Raw genomic sequence first — 22,208 nt, forward strand, 5'->3', positions numbered from 1 at the left:
AGCATGAGATTAAATTAGAATTATCAAATTCCACTAAATTATGAAGTAATGTTAATGTGTTAATACAGTATGATATTTCTTCAGTTTGCCCAAATAAGCCACGAGGAGCAATAACAGGGCATAACATATCAAGCCTCAAGTCATCAGTTTTGAATATGTGTCCTCAAATATATGCTACTATTAAAAAATTAAAATAACTGTTTTTGTATTTTAATACATTTAAAATATAATTTATTAGGTGATGGCAAAACTGAATTTTCAGCAGCCATTACTTTCATTCAGTGTCATATGATCCTTCAGAAATCATTATATTATGCTGATTTGGAGCACAATAAACATTTTTTATTACTATGAATGTTAAAAACAATTGTGCTGCTTTCATCTTTCATTGAACTGTGACTGTGTTTTCAGGGTCCTTTGATCAACAGAAGGTTCAAAAGAACAGCATAAAAACAAAGCAAAATAAACTTACTACTAACTAATTAAATAAAAATGTACAAATAAAAAATAGAAATCTTTTGTAACATTATATACTTATGACCAATTTAAAGGAATAGTTCACCCAAAAATGAAAATTCTGTCATTAAAGGAGTCATCGGATGCCCATTTTCCACAAGTTAATATGATTCTTTAGGGTCTTAATGAAAAGTCAATAACATAATTTGGTTAAAATTTCTAAATGATAGTGTAAAACACCCTTTTTACCCTGTCATTAACAGCTCTGTTCACAACGACCCGTTTCGGTGCATGTCCCTTTAAATGCTAATAAGCTCTGCTCACCCCACCCCTTTCTTCCGTGGAGTGACGAGCCGATCTCGTGACACTGTAAACTTTAGCCACATTTAGCCGCGGAACATGCTAACTATCACGTTATTGGGAAAGGCAATTTGCAAAGATTCATAAAAATACTCACTTCTTAAGGTCTTTCGTCTTTTGTGGCTCTGATGCCGTGAGTAAAGGACAACTGCTATGTTCAGCATTACATCCAACAACAAAACACCTCAATCGCTTAATCGGAGACATTCTTGTCTACACCTGCTCCGTAATCGAAACAATGGCAGACTGTGTTCACAGCTCACTCAGGGCGGGTCTGTGCTAAAACGGCCGTGTGAGTCAATTGTCGTGGGAGGGGACTGTGCGGAACTACGTCACTCTTCCAAGAATCTCAGAACAGCCTGATCTGAGAAAGTGATCATTATTATTGGGGGTTTAAAAAAAAGCACTGGGTTGATTTTTATCATTATAGGGTTGTTGTGCACACACACTGCCAAAACATATTCACTGTATAAATAACATGTAAAAGTGAATTTTGCATCTGATGACCCCTTTAATTACTCACCCTCATGTCATTCCAAACCCGCAAGACTTTCATTCATCTTCGCAACACAAATGAAGATATTTTTGATGAAACCCGATCTTACGGGGAATGACATGAGGGTGAGTAATTAATGGCAGAATTTTTATTTTTTGGTGAACTATCCCTTTAATGCGTCCTCATTGAATAAAAGTATATGTGTTTCACATTTTGATTACTTGAAAGGTCAGAAACCTTTTCAAATTAAATGATAAAAACCTTTTCACACACTTTCCTGAGAATGACCATTTTGTGATCATGAACATTATTATCACATACATTAAACAGTAGAGATGCTCTATGAATCTTACTTTATGGGCACGCTGGGAGCTCCAGAGCGATGGAAGTGTATGTTCAGCCACTTGCCATCTCGACGGTGCCAGACGCGGGTCTCCTCTGACTGCATGGTGCGTGGCATCCCATTGCCATCCATGTACTGGGTCAGGCGGATGTACGCGATACATGCTGCATCCTCCCCAATCAAGTGAACATGGGGGTTCAGCAGGATAGTGTGTACAGGTTTATTACCTTTGGATAGTGCTAAAGGAGATGACAAAGAAATACGGTAATCAAAATACTGTTGTAAAACTATATTCTCTTTAAGTTTTGAGTATGAAAAGATATGGATCTAGATACCATTCTCAAAGTAGAACCTGTGGAAGTCATGACCCTCCACCAGGTTTCCCAAAGCTTCTGGCTCAAAGGAAGTAAGACCAGGATCGCAAATCTTTCTGAGAGATAAACAGTAGAAAGTAAAGCTGAAAGTCTTCATTTCTGTGCAGACATTGGTAAAAAAAAAAAAAAAAAGGAAAAAAAAAGCCAATTTCTGCCCATCAAAAGCTGTAATTAAGTGAGGCTTGGATCTAAATATAGATGGAGCACCTGTTGTGAAAAGGTAACCATTAAATATAATTTCAGTAATCAAGAGAAAATAAAGGAATGCATTAGCATTCTTAAGGGGGCTGTGATTGTCATAGCAACAGGTTTGACCGTTCACTCACGCGTAAGACTCAAAGTCTCCGTTGTTGATGGATTCAATCAGCTGTTCAGTCACCTTTATGATCTCCTGCTTTCGAGCTGAAACACACAGAGACGTCTAGCGAGTGAGTCAGACACCCTCGCAGCATGACAACCAATATTATTAATCAACATCCGACTCATTTCAAAACTTGTCTGAATTTATGCAATCCACAAAATGCAAACCTTTGTTTAGAAAGCACCAGACAAAATTAATAGTGAACCTTTATAGCTTCTGTCTTTGCAGGTTTTGGTTGGCTTCAGGGCTGGGCGATATATTAGCAATGAATCATAAATATCACAACTAGCCCTTTTTATTTGGGCATTACATTTCGTAAAGGGTCTGTAATTAGACCAGTTTCACAATTTTTTGACTACACTCTCAGAAATTTGTATTTAAACGTCATTAATGTTCAGTAATGTACAAAATGTTGACAGTGTTGGTAAGTTTGTTTCATTGCAATGAATCAGATCAAACTGGTAATTTCATTGAATCAGTTCAAAACTGATTGAATGATTCTTTTGCGTCAACACTCATGCTCACTTTAGTTCCTGCATGGCATAATAAATATAGGTAATGTATTAGTTTACAGATGCATTTAAATAAAATATACATTTTCTTGTTCATTTAGTGAAAAACCATGGAAAACTGGACCTGACTACTTCTATAAAAAACAAGCAAACTTTAAAAAGGAAAAACAGTAACACTTTAGGGTAACACTTTAGAATAGGGAACACTTATTCACTATTAACAACGACTTTTGCCTCAATAAATTCCCAATTTGCTGCTTATTAATAGTTAGTAAGTTAGTTGTTAAGTTTAGGTATTGGGTAGAATTAGGGATATAGAATAAGTCATTAATATGTGCTTAATTACTACTAATAAATGGCTAATATTCTAGTAATATGCATGCTAATAAGCAACTAGTGAAGTGAAGTGAGTGAAGTGACATACTGCCAAGTATGGTGACCCATACTCTGAATTCGTGCTCTGCATTTAACCCATCCAACGTGCACACACACAGCAGTGAACACACACACACCGTGAACACACACCCGGAGCAGTGGGCAGCCATTTATGCTGCGGCGCCCGGGGAGCAGTTAGGGGTTCGGTGCCTTGCTCAAGGGCACCTCAGTCGTGGTATTGAGGGTGGAGAGAGCGCTGGACATTCGCTCCCCCCACCTACAATCCCTGCCAGCCCGAGACTCGAACCCGCAACCTTTAGATTACGAGTCCGACTCTCTAACCATTAGGCCAAGACTTCCCCCTAGTTAAGAGACCATAGTTAAGACTAGTAACTAGTTAAGAGACCCTAAAATAAAGTGTTACCCACTTTAGTATAGTATAGGAGTTTTTTTAGGCAAAAAGCATAGTTTAATAGTTTGTTAATGGTGAGAATTGGACCTTAAAATAAAGTGTGACAGGAAAAGCTGTATCCTCCAAGTCATTTCAGAGCAAATACAGATATTTTAAATAAGAATATATAAAAGGTTATATCGCCCAGCTCTAATTGGCTTACATAGAGGTTGTGTGAAATTTATATAATGACTATGTACAATCTGTAGTTGTTCTGTTTTCTTTATTAATAACAAGAGGCATTTTGACACTCGATAAACAAAGGGCACCCAAAGGAAAGCGTATTCCTAGTGCTCTACGATGAGTTTCAGAATGAGCAGTGTTTACTGGTAGAAAATCACAGGCAACACTTTCATTCAAATTATTAAAGTTTAAATTTACCTTTATTGATAACTTGGCAAGCTAAGGGACAGCAAAGAGATAGCTCATAATTGGTCAAAAAGGCAATTTCTTATGAAAGCACCAAATAAAACTAGAGCAATGTATCTACGTCTACTGATGATGACATAATAACTCCAGCCCACCGGGCAAAAAGACGTTAAATGTACTTTGTACTTTTAATATTTAACAGTTCATTTAATGTGAAATATTAATTATATCGTTAAATCACTCATTCTCCAGCACTGAGTTTATGGTGTCTGCAAATTAATAGATGAAAAGAAAAAAAGGAATGGATATGTCTTCTAGCTGATGTCTTTCGCCCGGAAGGCACTGAATGACAAATGAGATGGAAAAGGGTTTGCGGCTTTCAAATGAGAAAAAAAGGACTTTACTTTTCTTCAGAAAAGCATTCCATCTAATGCTTATTTTCTCTTACAATGGGCATGCTATGTAACATGGGGCCTTCAACCTTTTTTCAACATCATTTTCATTATTCAGCATAATGCCGCTGTTAGCATATGTGGAAACACCATTCTCCTCTGTGTTTCATAAGATATCAGAATGGTTTTTTGTTTGAAAATAACAAGAATCAGGGCTGTCAATTGTGTTATTTAGTGGGATTAACGTATTAAACATTTAACATTCATTTCTAACTGCAATTCATTTGATTAATCAGAAAACTATATTTTTCATCTATTGACAGCCCTAAAAATAACATCCAAAAATATTTCTCTCTCATCATGTGAAACGCAGAATCTAGACAAAATGCTTTTTGTCTCATGGTCATGTCAACATAAAGTGCAAACAGAATCTGACGTTGAAAAACAGCGTATTGTCCTTTCAATACTGGTTTAGGTCCATTCCATATTACTGAGCTTAAACAAATCCAAAGCGAGTCTGTTTGTTTAAATATACACAAATAAATGTAGATCTTTTTTCAGGTTGAATTGGTGGGAAGGGGGAGAGATACTAAACAGAAAGAGCAAACATCAGGCTCTCAGGCATGGAGCAGGATGGGATACCGGAGCAAGTACACTCCTACTGCAGTGGATCTCTCCGTATTAGGAATGTTGGGTGTAATACAGGATAATGCAGACTCTAGTCCTAGGACACAGGGGCAAAATGTCAACTGAACAGTCTTTTCAGTGAGAAGAGGTTTGTTAGTGGTGCAACCGGAAGGCCTCAAGCACCTATAGAGAGCTAAAAGGCAGTCAGGTGGTTTTCTGGCAAGAATGAAGAGTGCTAAAGGTCTTTCTCCCTCGTCGAGAGCGTTTGAGACAGTGAGAGGGTGTCTTTTCATAAAGAGCACATTGAAAGAACGTTCTGGTACTTACACATTAAAACCTGATTTTCCATCGACTTGAGCATCTCTCTCTTGATTCAGAGATTTGCTTTTAACCCATCAGGCCTTTCTAACACATGCTACACGCATCTATGTCTCCCTCTCCTTCAGAGACTGGAGTTGGTGGTATTTTTTTTTCCTTGAAAGCCAGATAGACTGGTTTGGTTTTAATGCTAGGCTAAATTAGAATTTGATGTGTTCTCTATAACTATTGTGATTTATGATATTCTTGGCCTTAAAAGCGCAGTCCATGAAGAATAGGCAGACATAGACGTGTGTCTGATAGAAACAGCTGGATGGATTAAAACATTTGGAGCATTGATGAGGAATGAAGTTTGGAGTTGTCAATTAAAAAGTATCCTTGAAAGGACAGATTTGATTTGTTGAGGGGCCTCTCGTTCATACAAGGGGAGTTCGAAGCATTTGAACGACGTTAGGGGAGGACGGGGTGATTTTGCCTCCTGCCCATTACGGACTTACTCTGCACCGAGGAGTTGGGCGCCTGCTTGGGCTCGGAGTTTTGCGGGCGGCCCGCGGGTTGCCAGATTGAATTAATGCTGAGGTTTCCAAAGCGTCTGGCTGTACATTGAACCAATGAGAGGAAGAAACAACAGGAGCAGGACAAACGAAAAAGAACACATTTCAAATAGAACACTCAAGAAATTACTGAAACAGACACCCTTAAGCAGGGAAACGAACGAAGGATGAAGGGGAGGAGAGAATGGCTGCAACGGGCAATACAAATTTGGTGGGGAAAATAAACAAGAAAGAATGTACATATGACTGAGGAGAAGCACAGATGGAAGACATATTGAGGAGGGAAAACAGCAACAAATGGCACGTCTACGGGCAGACACGTGGCCAGGGAAACGCCAGGCTTTACCTTTAATGTCCTCATCCTCAATAGTTGTGTTGGCACTCTCTGTAGACTCCTGGAGAAATGTGAAAGAATACTTATGAATCACCTTCAGACTGGACAGTGTCTCATTTGGTGTCGCTATTTTAGATTTACCTCCGCTAACAAAAATGCATCATATTACCTTGTTTCTGTCCACTGGGTTGTGGATCACGGTAGTTTGTGGCTCCTGAAATAGTGAAAGGGAGTGAAAAAAGATTATTATTTGTATATGGAAAAGAAGCTTGATAAAGCATAATGGCATATAATGGCTGTGTACCAGACACAACATGCATAGAATTGCAAATTACTTTGTTCTCCGGCATTAAAGAAAATATATAAATACAAACTACTAAATAAATCCAACCAGCAAAACAAGGCTATCAGAACAGAGTTTCATTACTCGCATGTGCCCTGCATGACAATGCAATCTGGACCCCCATCCAAAACACACACACACACACACATACAGCCGCCGCCTTCCTCCCATTCATGCTGAAAGTTTTCCATGCATATTGCCAGCGCTTTAGCAAACACTACACATCAAAAAGAAACCTGAAATCACTATGCATGTGCATTTGTCCTCTAATATTTTGGAAGTAGACTCATTAGCCATATCATTATTCTCTAAAATGGCTCCTTATCCAGTTTGGCTCATGCAGAGATGGAACAAAAATGTCCAATTTGTTTGGAGTATAATTGGATCTGGCATAGCTTTAAAATATATTTTTAGTAGGCATTTTCTTACCTAAGCAACAATCATGTGCATACATACAATACTAAATAGCAATTATCAAAAGCACAAGGAATAGCAAAAGCTTTTAGCTCTAACTGCCTCTACAGAAATCAGATATATGGCAATTGCATGCAAAATATATACAAAATATATAAAACATATGATCAGTAATTCAACATTGATATAAGAAATCTTTCTTGAGAACCAAATCAGCATATTAAGATGATTTCTGAAGGATCACAAGGGAAAATATTACTGTTTTTACTATTTTGTATTTTGATCAAATAAATGCAGCCTTGATGAGAATGAGATACTTCTTTCAAAAACATTTGATTGGTAGTGTATGCTTAAAATACACACAATATAAATATGTGGTATATTTTTACATTGGTGAAAACCATGAACGTATATATTACTGTATATGTCTTTTAAATGCATTGCTTGCCATATATCTGATTTGCTGTTTATGGGAATTACTAAATCACAAGAAATTCTATAGATTTTGGATCAGTTTTCGCCTGCAATATATGATATATTCTTTCTTTAAAACAAACAAGCTGTGGATCACTGCTATGAGGTGATCCCTAGGTCACAGACATATACACACACACACACATACCCTGACAAATACAATGTAATTAATCAGCCTGGTGGTCTTTGAGTGGGACTAAGCGGAACTGATGATGTCTTGTCTAATGACCACCAGATTAGAGAAGATTACATACACACACTTGTCATTTGTCTAAGAAACATCACCCACTGAGTGCCTGTGTGTTAGACAGAAGAGAGAGAGAGAAACAGTCTGTGTGTGTCAGTATGAGTGCGTCACAGTGTCGTCAGTCTGAGAGACATTTGTTTATATGCATGTCTGCGTCATTATGGAAGGCAAACAATGTCAAGCTACACACAGTGAAGAGCTCCAAGCGTACGACCCTGTCAAAGCAATTCTAACACCAGCCATGCACTGCAATGCTTCAATTATGCATCTGCCAAAGAAAGACAATCTGATTCAACAAGATTAAGATTTAAACAAATGGGAAATAGAAATGGGCAAAAATAGTAAGCTGATGGCAATGTGTACTGAATTTGCAAGCAAAATCACAAGCGTTATATGGATTTTTGTGCTTGAGATGGCATAAAACTATATTATTGCAAAACATCAAGTAGCAGCAGTCGCTTTTGATGTTTCAACGACAGTTTGATTGAATACAACCCTAAATTTCCTGGAATTAAGAGTTCAAATGGAAGAACAACACATGGGTGACATGAGAGGTAAGTAAAATCATGCAAGGTCTCTGAACTTTGGTTAGACGACGCACCAACAGTGCCAGATTTACAAACCCTTGGTTTTCCTTTCATATGTCTTTCATTTTAGCTTGATATGAAAATATGAAGCTCACATGGTCTTAAGCTGTTTTGTATACCTTTAAAAAAAACCTGTACACAGTTTAAGGCATAAAAGTGTTGCATTAGCTTATTAGCATTAGCATGAGCAATCTAGACAAACAATGCCAAAGCTGTTCCAAAATATAGGCAGCAAAATCTTAAACCAGCATCATATATATATATATATATATATATATATATATATATATATATATATATATATATATATATATATATATATATATATATATATATATATATATCCTTTTAAGACAAACCAATCCCAGAATGCAATGCAATATAAGACGTATTGACTAAAAATGTGCTTTATGTACTGAAACATGAAAAATAGTACAACCTAATTAAAATTTCTGTATTTCACCCAACATCTGGGTATATGTTTTCTGCTTGGTTTAGCTTAGCAACATGCTAACATTAAAATCGGTTGGAATCAAATACGAATTGTGTCATTTGCTTTATTCAGGAACACCATTTGTGTTTGTTTGATTACTTATGAGAATGTTTGATAGTTGCCTTGGAAACTAGTTGCCTATGTAGGTAGTAGACAATAAGGCAGCTCACTGGGTTTTGGAACAGAGCTATTGTGTTATGGTGAAAAAGTAAGCAAATCTGGCTTGTTGGTTAAAGGGGGAGGGTCTACAGGGGTGATATCGTGCAAGGGGCGGGGTTGTTGTTGTGGGTACCAGTGCTGGGGCAGGGCCTGTGTCTTTGGGGCTGCTGGCTAGGTTGGTTTTGTTGTTAACCTGCAAGTGGGACGAGGAGCAGATCACACATTACCAAATATCACACTGATGGGGTCTACTGCATCACACACAAGACAAGGGAAAACAGGAGTGTTGTGACAGGGCATCCACAGCTAGAAATACACAGATATACAGACGAACACAATTACGAATGAGGGAACTGATGATGGATGATCTGATGATACAGCAACTCACAAACAAAAATTGTGTACACATATTGTGCCACACATAAACCTTTTATACTTACCATATACCAAAATTGCACCCATTCACTTTTTTATTGCATGTTTCTGCATTAAGGTCTTATAGTGCAAAATAAATTTAAAAATTATATATTTATAATATTAATCCCCACATAGCCATTTAGGCATTGTTTTGGCAAACTCAGTCTGGCTTTATTCTTGTGTGTGACATTCACATTTCATGGTACAATCAATTCCTGATGCTTAAAATACAAGTCCCACCACTATATATTTTCAAGTGGAATATCCTGTTTATAATGTCACATTATTAAAGTAAAATAGGTTGTGACTGGCAATGCACATTATTAATCATTTTTAACAACAACAATAATTATATATATTAAATAATTTATATCCTTAACTTATTTTTAAAAATGTGTTTTGTGAGAGTTTTCAATTTTTCTTATGTAAAATCTGACATAAAAGACACATGAGTGAAACGTGACAAACCAACTGTTAAATTTAAGTTTGTGCCAGAAACCTCTTATGAATTGTTTTAGAAGAAATTATCAGAAAATAAAATTCTATATCAGAAAATAAATTGAAACCACAAACTCAGGAAATGAAACGTATTGGGAGAAAAGTATGGGGCAAATTCACTAAACAGTATTTCAACACAAAACCCCACATCTTTTGTGCTATCTGGCATACTTGTGCTGTTCCATGTCTATTCAAATTACGTAATTGTTCATTTTAGGAAACAAGTCCAACTTTCTACATAGATCAGGCTTAGACAGCAATTTATGTCTAATGATCTGCACTCAGAAGCAAAAAAAGATGCATGGTGTCCGTAATTTTTACTTGATTTGCATAATTTCTTTAGTGAATCCCTAAAAATATTTTTTTGTGAATTCCCCCATAGTGCTTAAAATGAAAAACAATGGAATACACATTCGTATACACATTAAAAATAAAAAGTGACAATGATGGGTAATTCCATTTAATTTCCAGCAAATTCAGGGAATGAACTAAACGTTTTACTAATGACTAAAAGGTCCAAATAAAATTTTATTGCCAAAATGTAAGCAATTTCCTAAATAAAACCTGAAAATTGGAATTGAAATGGAATTTATCAAAATGCCACACAGCACAATATATAAACTACATTGTTGTTGAATTGGAAACTGATCCAATTAAAGACCTCAGAATTTCTGGAAAAGCGCCCAAAAAACAAATGCAATCCTAAAGGATGCGCAATGTTCTGCTGCAAGATTTTTCTTTGCCAAGTACTGATGTTCTTTATACATCTTAGTTTCGCCAAAAGATGAATAGGAAACAGATTTAACCCACCTTCACACCATCTGCCTTCTTGTTCAACAAGCTCTTGGCTGCTGTTGGATGAAAAATAAAAGGAAACCATGATTATTTATGCATAATAACATTATAAATCCATGAAGGCACATGCAGCAGGCATTCTGGGATTATTGTTCTCCTTATTGTGTCATAAGACCTCAGGCAGGAGAAACAATTCAAATAATTAATTTTTAGAATAGAAACTCTTGGTACACAAATGCAAGGCTAAGGGATCAAAAAGATTAAACCCAGGACACAATTTAAACCAAAATAAGCAACTCTATTTTTAGAGGATGTGTTTTATAGGATGTGTGATATACTGTGTACAATTTTCTCACAGTCTATGGCTGTAATCTCCTGGTTGGTAAACAGGAAAATGTATAAAAGCGACTTTTTTTTACCCTAAAATAACAGAAATCATCCTATTAAATATATTTAGTTAATGTCATGATAAATGTCATGATAATTGAACTGTTGTGCTATGTGCATAGATATTGTAAATATATAATATAATATTTTTTACAAAAAAGCATGCAAATATATTTTACAGCCTTCAAACATATTTAACTAAAAGTTAAAAAAAGAAGTGCACACACTTGCCCTCGAAAAAAAGAGTTGCTTTAGAATACACCTTATTACAAATTAAGTGCAGACGACCATACAGCTATTACGCTGAATCTAAGCTTTCTATCATTGTATTATAACATGTTTCCAACTATATTTTGGTAACAACCATCATATCTAAATGCTAAACCTATGAATTATATTTTATACTGTCATGGCCAAAAAGATCAGCACCCTTGGTAAATATGATCAAAGAAGGCTGTGAAAATGAATCTGCATTGTTAATCATTTTGATCTTTTATTTAAAAAAAAATCACCAAAATCTAACCTTTCATTGGATAATAAGAATTTAAAATGGGGGAAATATCATTATGAAATAAATGTTTTTCTCAAATACACGTTAATTATTGGCACCCCTAGAAATTCTTATGAGTAAAATATCTCTGAAGTATATTCCCATTCATATTCACAATTTTGAGCACTCCAGGGTGATTATGAACATGAAATTATCCAGCCATGTCTTCCTGTTTTACAGAAATATAAATAGGAGGGAAAACAAAGCCCAAATTCCCCTAATCAACCATCACAATGAGAAAAACCAAAGAATATATTTCTGATGTGCAGCAAAAGATAATTGAGCTTCACAAATTAGTGAAGTGGCTTTAAGAAAAGAGCTAGAGCAGTGAAAATTCCCATTTCCACCATCAGGGCAATAATTAAGAATTTCCAATCAGCATAAAATGTTAAGAAACTGCCTGGAAGAGGACGTGTGTCTATATCGTCCTAATGCACGGTGAGGAGGAGAGTTTGAGCGGCTAAAGACTCTCCAAAGACCACAGCTGGAGAATTGCAGAAAATAGTTGAGTCTCGGGGTCAGAAAACCTTGAAAAAAAAAGTGAAACAGCACCTACATCACCACATGTTGTTTGGGAGGGTTTCAAGAAAAATTCTCCTAGCTCATCCAAAAACAAACTCCAGCATATTCAGTTATCAGACAGGACTGGAACTTCAAATGGGACTGGCTTCTGTGGTCAGATGAAACTAAAAAATTAGCTTTTTAGCAGCAAACACTCAAGATGGGTTTGTTGAACAGGGATAAAAAGTACCCCATGTGTACAATGAAATATACTGCTGTATTTTTGATGTTGTGGGCCTATATTTCTGCTGGAGGTCCTGGACATCTTGTTTAGACACATGACATCATGGATTCTATCAAATACCTACAGATAAAAAAATCAATAAGTGACTGACTAACAATTAACTGATTAACTGACTAACTGATTAACAATGCAGATTAATTTTCACAGCCTTCTTTGATCATATTTACCAAGGGTGCCGATGTTTTTGTCCATGACTATATATAAATGTAACATTCCAGGATGTACATGAACATATCCAGATGGAAATGTAACCAGAAAACGATCAAGCATTCAAAATACTTCTATGAGCAAGACAGAAAACATTTACTCTCCCAATAACTCAGAATTATTATATTGTGATTACATTCATAAAGTATTTGTTTTTTTTATTTTATTGAAAATGCATATTGAAACTTGCAGTTTTGTTTGTTTAAAACATTGCATGTAAGTTCAAGACTAAATGCTAGTTGACGTTATGAATGTAATCTCTTTGATTCCATGCAAACAAGGGTAATTAGTATCTCAGAGTAACAGGGAAGTGTGTCAAACAAGCAAACCAGCTCACTGGTTAGAGTAAAAACACATCCCCTTCTTATGTCCAAACAGACTCTTACCTCACAGGACACAGGACCCCCCCCCCAAAAAAAGAGATAAAGCAATGATAAACAGGAAAGAAATGTTAAATAAAATGTCTGGAAATGTGTACTTTACCACCTTGCTTTAAAAATAGTCTTTGTCTAAAAAATGAACTGTAAAATAACCAATAACAAGATTAATGAAAAATAGCATTATGAGAATAATGTTCACATATAAGAAGATAAAAAAAGAAGGGAGTTTAAACACACGCATTCACACATACTGGTCAGCAGAGCCAGACATACCTGAGAAGTTTCTTGTGACCAGGAGAGTGGTCAAAATTGCACCCTAGTTGCAAGGAGTTTTGGAAATTAAAGAAAAAGGAAAAAAAAACAACAAGCAAGAGAGAAATGAAAGAAAGAATAGTACAGAAGCAGAAGAAACTGCAGGAGCAATGTATACCCTTATTTTCATAATGTATATGTGGAGGATGTCTAATTTTCTGGAACATCTTGCCAGGTTTAGGCATTGCAAATAATTATTGCATTACATAGTTCTTGGAGTTTTGGAAATAATGAATAAAGAAACTCACTATTTTTACACACAATAACATTGCTACTTTTAAGTAACGTGTTACACTTATGGCAAATACATCTGAAAACTTTCCCTTCCTCACAACATGGGTTAACCTTCTGGTAGATTTATCAATATAACTCAATTACAAATAACTAAATTTGCATGAATAATTGGCAATTACAATGTAATTAGTAGCCTATAACAAGATAGGGAGTAATGCAATAATACAAAGCATTACATTTAAAAGAATCTTTCTCGCAAGCAGTAAGAAGGTAAATCCATCGTTTGTGAAACTCTGAAGTAAACTGAAGGTGTGAAGAAAGCTGAAGATTGATCAAAGGACATGTAGATGTGTAAAGAGAGTCAGACCAAAACTAACCTTGAGTTTCCTTCTGGCATTGAATTTCTTCAAGCACTCCACGGTTTCCTGTCTGTGCATCATAGAGGCTACAGTGGAGCGTTGCTACAGAAATAGACAGATCATTAGGAAATTCTTTTGTTGTATATAAAGAAGCATGCATGTTAGTATGTGTGTGTGTTGTTGAAACACATACACAAATCCAGGGGTGTTTGAGGGCTTCAGCAGCTGTGATGCGTTTAGAAGGATTGATAGTCAACATCTTATTAATCAGATCTTTAGCATCAGGGGTCACTGTGTCCCACTCAGGAGAAGGAAACTAAAATACAACACAATAATCCATAATTTAATCATTTTTGTATGAATTATCATCAGAGTTATTAGCAATATAATCAGATGTTGGATTTGAAGCTGTAATAATCTCATAGTGAACACTGTACAAGCAAATCATTGGAAATTCAGACTCACGTCATATGCCCCAGCCTTAATCTGCTGATAGAGGCGATGCTGATCTTCATCCCAAAATGGTGGATATCCAACCAGCAGAATGTAGAGAATCACACCTAAGAAACACATTTCCTATTACAGCCACATTCAGAGAGGAATATTCTTCAAACAAATACTTGAATATCACATAATCTGGTCATACATTTGGCTAAGATGTCTGTACTTAAAGCTGCAGTCCGTAAGTATTGCCTCTGTGTCTCCAATCACTGTTTGAAAACCTGGAATTGCAGCTGCTTGCAAAATTATCTTGCTTGTGTGGGGTTGTGAGTTGGCACGGCTTCAGCGAGGATGAATCTAATGTTTTGAGGTGAAGGTGTAGCTGTCAATCACCGCACCGGTGTGTGGATGTTTACTGTACTTTGCAATCACATTCTAGCCTATGTCTTGGAAATATGACCCAAATAAGATTTTTCACCGTATATTGCCATCTGAACAAGTAACAAGTCTGCCACGTTTGTTCTGACCAACTGAGGCAAAAAGCATTACCATAAATCGCGCTAACAATGGTGATTAAATCTAACGATCGTTTAGCTCATATCACATCAAACCATGCAAATTATTATTGTGTTATACTTTACTCTCAAATTGTTAATGTTAACAACATCAGCATTGCGTGACTATGATTATAGTGTGTAGATTTCAATTTCTGTACAGTCTAATCTAATTGTCATGCCATTCGAATTTCATATTAAGAAATTCTTTTACCCCAAAAAGCAAACTATGCTCCCATCGAACTGGTTTTCTTTAAAAAAATTAATCTTGTGTAATCCCAGGCTATCTGTAATCAGAAGCATTTAAACCTGGAATATAATTTAATTTCTCTCACATGTGTTTCATAAACGCATAATCCTTTCTGGATTACAATCCGCCATCAAAATGATACATTTAATTATTCTAACTGCTGTGAGAAAAGGCTATAAACGATCCTCCACCTGCAGGATCCTCACATGCAATAGCCTACTAGCCGGGACAACTTCTTCATGTTTACAGACGTGACGTAATGACGCAGTGCCATGCTCGAATTTCCCTCGAAAACCCGTACCACTCAAATTAGAAAACATTATTATAAGATAACTGTTGTGAATAAGTAAGGCCATAGTTTTGAACACTGGTTATGTAATTGCTCAAATATTGATTTTGGATCATTTTTAAGCAATTAATCAATTTTAAGCAATCATATTCAAACACTTAGTACGGTGGAATCTAATGAACATGGTAATCAGGTACTACTATGTTTTTGGGACATCTACCATAGTAGTGTTGCCTTTAACTTCAGATGACAGTCCCGAGGTATGATGCATGACTATGGTAATAATTCAGTACTATTCAGAAAGCACCATGGTATTACCATCTAACATCTTTTTTTAAATGAGAAGAGCTTCCTGATGGTGAATTTGAATAATTATGCAATCATTTTAACATCAAGACTAAATTGAAACATTCATTTAACTGCTTGAATTGGACTAACTAGTTTTAAGCCTAAAAACAGAAAGACAATTTACCAGGGACACTCCATTTAGTTGATTAGATACAATGCTGCTTAAAAACTCAGGCTGCAATAATTTAATAATCGGTTAATGAGCTTCAACAGTGACATCCATCACACCGACACACTTGCGAGGCTGATATTTTTTTGACTCATTCATCCCTTACCGCAGGCCCACATGTCCACTGGTTTGCCATAAGGATCTTTCCTCAAGACCTCTGGGGACAGGTACCCTGGAGTACCAGCAAAACCTGAAGAGAGAGAGCGGTTTAGAGCAGTTTCCACAGTATTAAATTATTATTTTGTAGAATATTAAAATGTGTATTTTGCCCCAGTTGGCATGTAAAAGCTTAGTCATGCAAAAATGTTTACAGCAAAATTAGTATAAAATTCCCTATAAAATGATGTTTTTACAGCCTCGACTGATCCTGATTATGTACTCAACAAGAACTATTTTTGAAACAAACTTGTTCTAATTAAATACACTTCATTACAAAAATACTCCTAAATGCTGACATACACCATTCAGAAGTCTGGGGTCTATAAGATTTTTTCATGTTTTTGAAAAAAGTCACTTATGAAAAATAAGGTTGCATTTATATTATCAAATCAGTGCTGTCAAATGATTAATCGCATTCAAAATAAGAGTTTTTGTTTACATAATATATGTGTGTGTACTGTGTACTGTATATTTGTTATGTATATATAAATACAAACACATGCATGTATATATTTAAGAAAAATATGCTATGTTTATATATGTATAAATATATTTATATATAATATAAAATATAATAATATAAATATATAAATGTATATACAAGTAAATATTTTCAAAATATATACTGTATGTGTGTGTATTTATAGACATAATAAATATACACAGTACACATACATTTATGCATTTAGCAGACGCTTTTATCCAAAGCGACTTATATTGCATTCAAGTTACAGTTTTTACATTTTATCAGCTCTTGTTTTCCCTGGGAATCGAACCCATGACCTTGGCGTTGCTAGCGCCATGCTCTATTATTTGAGCTACAGGAAAGCATACATATATTATGTAAACAAAAACTTTTATTTTGGATGCGATTAATCGTTTGACAGCACTAGACCAAATATAAAGTAAAACATTAATATTTTTATTTTTGTTTATTTTTATTCTTGTTCATCTTACAATTTTAAATTAATGTTTTCTATTTTAATATACATTAAAATTTTATTTATTCCTGTGCTGTCAGGTTATAAAAGTTAAACTCAAACCATTAAAAAAAGTTATATTTTATTTGGAGTATTTCATTATTGCACATTTTTTAATATTACGCCTAAAAAGTATTTTAATATCACTACTAATAAGGATTGTATGATCTCTGTATAATATCTAAAATCGAACATCCTTGCTGAATAAAAGTATTATTATTTAAAAAAAAAAAAAAGACATATTGGCCCCAAACAATTGAACTTTTCTATTTAAAATATAATTAATATAATTATTCAAACTGAGCATACTGCTAATCCATTAGCATATTTATTTACATATAATTTAAGACTTACTGATATAAAATTATAATTCAACTGTATTTGAAGTATTTCATTACTGTACAATGCACATTTCTAAATATTATGCCTAAAAAGTGTTTTAACTTCACTACTAATTAGGATTGTATGATCTCTGTATAATAAGAGTCCTTAAATGCAAGATATTTAAAATGTACCTGACTTATACTTGCAATAGTTCCACTTTAGCACAATCAAATGTACTTCAGTATATCTTTAGCTGGACTTCATCTCTACTTCCACACAATTAAAGTGAATTAAGCACAAAATTAGTTGTTCTAGTGAAGCAGACTTTAAATAAACCAGTTTAATATACCAAAAGTACAACTGCGTGGAATTTTTATTAAGCACATAAATATATAAATGTATTTGTAGTATACTTAGCACAAAATAAATGTGTCCGTCCGTCCGTCTATCTGTCTATCTATCTATTTATTTCTTGTGGTACTTACCAAACCATGCCTGCTGGTCACCCTGGACCTCTATGGCCAAACCAAAGTCAGCAAGCTTAACTGCTGCCCCCTTCATCTTACTGGCCAACAGCAAATTCTCAGGCTTTAAGAACAGCATAGAGACACACAAGCATATCACTAAATGGTCTTAATTCTCCCTTAGGTAATGACTTTTCTAAAAGTAGATATTTATTGAATAAAAGGTTTTTTAACAGCAGCCATGCTATGACTCATTCCTCCTCAGCAGGTTGAAAGATATTTTAGCCAAAGAACAAAAAAAGCTAAATCTGTCAAAGTCTGAATTGTATCTGCACAGATGGGGATTGATTTTCACTAGTTAAAAGGCTTTGTGAAGATTTCAGTAGATGAAAGGATAAAATATTAGATTCTCAGACACAGCAAGTCTATTTTCTGTTAGACAATACGAGATCCGGCTACGTCAGACTGTGCTAAATTTGGCACTGGACTGAGCTACATTGAGCACGACTGTCTGGAGAATCAGAAATGTGTGTGTGTGTGTGTGTGTGTGTGTGTGTGTCCTGACCTTCAGATCCCTGTGGACGATCCCATTAACATGGCAGTGATGAACGCTCTCCAAAATCTGCTGAATGCAGTGACTGAGAGAGAGAGAAAGGCAGTGAAAGAGAAAGGTAAGACAGAGGGGAAGCGTGACAAAGGTAGGCGGAAGGAACACAAGTAAAAAAATCAAGCAACATAATCATAATAAAACATAATAAAAAGAGGGAACTTAGAGGAAAATAGAGATAATAGAGAGTTTATCAGCCTTTTATGAAGTAAAAATGCAGTTGTGGAGGATTGTACATAGAATTATACATTCATGAATGCATGCAGTCATTAGTCATCTATAAATAACATGCCACACACTTTCTTGTCCAGCCCCAAAGACAGACATGCACATTTTCCTTTACACATGCAAAATTACACTCAAGAAGGCGAGGCTGTAAAGGCAAGCAGTGTATAATTTATCATTGGTATAAATAACTCGCACACAGGGAAACAGGCTAACAAATGTGTGCGACCTAAAAGGACTGTCTGTAAGCATATTTTATGTAGAACAAATTTGACGTTATGAATGTTCTAATGCACTACTGATATAATATGTCTGTCTGAATGTTCTTACCTGGCATCAGCCTCACTGTAGTACTCCCTTGCTACAATATCTTCAAACAGCTCACCTCCAGTAACCCTGAGTTCGAAGGTCAATATGTAAAGTTATTTATTTGTTTTGTTTTTCTACATGCTTTCATAAAAACAACGTCATTTCAAAATATGTTTCATTCCTGATGGAGCGCTTTTCTATCCTGGATCCTAAAAGTCCTGAAGTCAGATTCAGCAATCAGAGAAGTCACTGTTGCCATAGAAATGGCAATTACCATAGTCCCCACAGTGGGGAGTTTTTGCAAGATAGCGGTGGATAGTTAAGACTGTAGAGTAGAGTAACAATAGACAGTATGATGGGGGTAGACAGACCATTATGGTGACATTATGGACATTTCAATCAAAAAAGCACATTGATTGAAGCAAAGACATCCCTTGTGAAAAAAGAAGCATGCTTTAGTACACCTTTATATAAAAAGTGCATATCACAGAATTAATATACTTTTAAATAATATACTTAGGTGTGAACTGCATACTTGTTTTTTGCATGTTATTGTTGATGTCATGCATTTAAGTTTATTTGTAATTGCACATTTGTACAGTAATAGAAATTTTGAATTTACATTTAAAATAATTTACCTTTAAAATTACAGATGAAATTCTAATTTAAATACATTACATGTACTGTAGTATTGTCAGGGTTTAGCTACTGTGAAGGAGCACGGAACGCGGAGTGAGGAGACGTAGGAGGAATTACAAATTACAGTCTTTAATAAACCAAATGGCAGGGAACACAGGCAGGCAGGAACACACATATAGAAAACCAGGATGACGATAGACACCGGACAAAGAAACAAGGAACAGAACACTCTTTAAATATACCACTAAACAAGTGGATAACGAGACACACCTGGATTCAATGAACAAACAACAAGAGGGAGAAACTGGGTCACGGGGAGCACAACACAACAAAACCTGAACACAGGTCTGACATTTCACCCCATCCCGGAAGGTGCGCCCTCGCGCCGTAGAAACAACCAAGGTCGGGATGGGTGGGAGCTTGTGAGGAGACTTAGGAGTAGGACGGACACCCTGCAGGGGGCCGGCAGACAGAGACCAGGGAGGTGACGACGGAGGGAGGAGCCAGGGCAGACAAGACGGAGACAGGAGGGATTTGGAGCAGGAGGCGGCAAAGAGGACCCAGGCCTCAGCCATAATGCCGACCCACGGTGGAGCCAACAGAGGGTGGAGCCATGGAGGAAGAATGGCCGACGACTCCAGGGGGCCAACTAACGGCAGCGGAGGAGCCTGAGGTGGAGACGGAAAGCCAACGAGCCAGGGGGCTGCCGAGCATCCGGGGGGGCAGGGTGGAGCTGAGGTCATCCAGGTGTGTCTCGTAATTAAGCTTGTTACCCCATGCATTTAAGCCATGGTCTGTGCTGTCTGTCTTTGTCGGGTCTACTTCGTCATGTTCGTGCGTCTCCAGCCGTTTCCTATGTGAGTTATCCCTTGTTTGGATTATATTAAAGACCGTTTCATTTATTCTATGTCTCCATTGTTCCTCCCAGCACAGTTCCTGACAAGTATGTTAGTTAACACAAGTGTACTTTTTTAAAGCCTGACAAAAGATTATTAAAACAATGCTTTAAATGTATTTAGTGTAAAACTTCTAATTTTGCAATATTAAGTATACTGAAGTATTAAGAAAAAGTCTCTCCACACTTAAGTGTACTTTTATTTCATTAATATTGTATCTGCACAACATTTTAAAAATATATACAGTGGTGTGAAAAAGTGTTGGCCCCCTTCCTGATTTTCTATTTTTTTGCATGTTTTTCACACTTCAGATCATCAAACAAATTTCAAAGATAACACAAGTAAACACAACATGCAGTTTTTGAATGAAGTTTTTTTATTATGAAGGGAAAACAAAATCCAAACCCACATGGCCCTGTGTGAAAAAGTGCTTGGCACCTAAACCTAATAACTGGTTGGACCACCCTTAGCAGCAACAACTGCAATCAAGCGTTTGCGATAACATGCAATGAGTCTGTTACAGCGCTGTGGAGGAATTTTGGCCCACTCTTCTTGGCAGAATTGTTGTAATTCAGCCACATTGGAGGGTTTTCGAGCATGAACCGTCTTTTTAAGGTCATGCCACAGCATCTCAATAGGATTCAGGTCAGGACTTTGACTAGGCCACTCCAAAGTCTTCATTTTGTTTTCCTTCAGCCATTCAGAGGTGGATTTACTGGTGTGTTTTGGATCAATGTCCTGCTGCAGAACCCAAGTTCGCTTCAGCTTGAGGTCACGAAAACAGATGGCCGGACATTGTCCTTCAGGATTTTTTGGTAGACAGCTGAATTCATGGTTCCATTTATCACAGCAAGTCTTCCAGGTCCTGAAGCAGCAAAACAGCCCCAGACCATCACACTACCACCACCATATTTTACTGTTGGTATGATGTTCTTTTTCTGAAATGCTGTGTTACTTTTACACCAGATGTAATGGGACACACACCTTCCAAAAAGTTCAACTTTTGTCTCGTCAGTCCACAGAGTATTTTCCCAAAAGTCTTGGGGATCATCAAGATGTTTTCTGGCAAAACTGAGACGAGCCTTTATGTTCTTTTTGCTCAGCAGCGGTTTTCGTCTTGGAACTCTGCCATGCAGGCCATTTTTGCCCAGTCTCTTTCTTATGATGGAGTCATGAACACTGACCTTAACTGAGGCAAGTGAGGCCTGCAGTTCTTTAGATGTTGTTGTGGGGTCTTTTGTGACCTCTTGGATGAGTCGTCGCTGCGCTCTTGGGGTAATTTTGGTCGGCCGGCAACTCCTGGGAAGGTTCACCACTGTTCCATGTTTTCGCCATTTGTGGATAATGGCTCTCACTGTGGTTCGCTGGAGTCCCAAAGCTTTAGAAATGTCTTTATAACCTTTTCCAGACTGATAGATCTCAATTACTTTCTCATTTATTCCTGAATTTCTTTGGATCTCAACATGATGTCCTTTTGAGGATCTTTTGGTCTACTTCACTTTGTCAGGCAGGTCCTATTTAAGTGATTTCTTGATTGCGAACAGGTGTGGCAGTAATCAGGCCTGGGTGTG

At 36.4% G+C, this 22,208-nt stretch overlaps 1 protein-coding gene across 9 annotated transcripts in view; it reads right to left on the reverse strand.

The window, feature by feature from the left end:
- Positions 1–22,208, reverse strand: part of LOC306872074 (calcium/calmodulin-dependent protein kinase type II delta 2 chain) — a gene marked incomplete at its 3' end in the record, with an annotated part of 44,543 nt that overhangs the window by 1,543 nt on the left and 20,792 nt on the right. For 2 of the 9 annotated variants that reach the window (XM_079420433.1, XM_079420432.1), the window contains 14 exons: positions 19,124–19,189; positions 18,527–18,599; positions 17,983–18,085; positions 16,141–16,224; positions 14,449–14,543; positions 14,177–14,299; positions 14,002–14,085; positions 13,352–13,394; positions 10,765–10,802; positions 6,492–6,536; positions 6,335–6,383; positions 2,356–2,431; positions 1,991–2,085; positions 1,666–1,894 (listed from right to left, as the gene is read on the reverse strand). In XM_079420433.1, coding sequence (XP_079276559.1) covers positions 1,666–1,894; positions 1,991–2,085; positions 2,356–2,431; positions 6,335–6,383; positions 6,492–6,536; positions 10,765–10,802; positions 13,352–13,394; positions 14,002–14,085; positions 14,177–14,299; positions 14,449–14,543; positions 16,141–16,224; positions 17,983–18,085; positions 18,527–18,599; positions 19,124–19,189 — 1,203 coding nt within the window. Of the gene's footprint in view, positions 1–1,661; positions 1,895–1,990; positions 2,086–2,355; positions 2,432–4,109; positions 4,131–5,931; positions 6,031–6,334; positions 6,384–6,491; positions 6,537–9,172; positions 9,233–10,764; positions 10,806–13,351; positions 13,395–14,001; positions 14,086–14,176; positions 14,300–14,448; positions 14,544–16,140; positions 16,225–17,982; positions 18,086–18,526; positions 18,600–19,123; positions 19,190–22,208 lie in introns of those variants that run through there. The other 7 variants (XM_079420434.1, XM_079420426.1, XM_079420428.1 and 4 more) reach the window with 7 other exon arrangements.

This window comes from Barbus barbus, assembly GCF_936440315.1.
Source record: "Barbus barbus genome assembly, chromosome: 7".
Taxonomy (NCBI): Eukaryota; Metazoa; Chordata; class Actinopteri; order Cypriniformes; family Cyprinidae; genus Barbus; species Barbus barbus.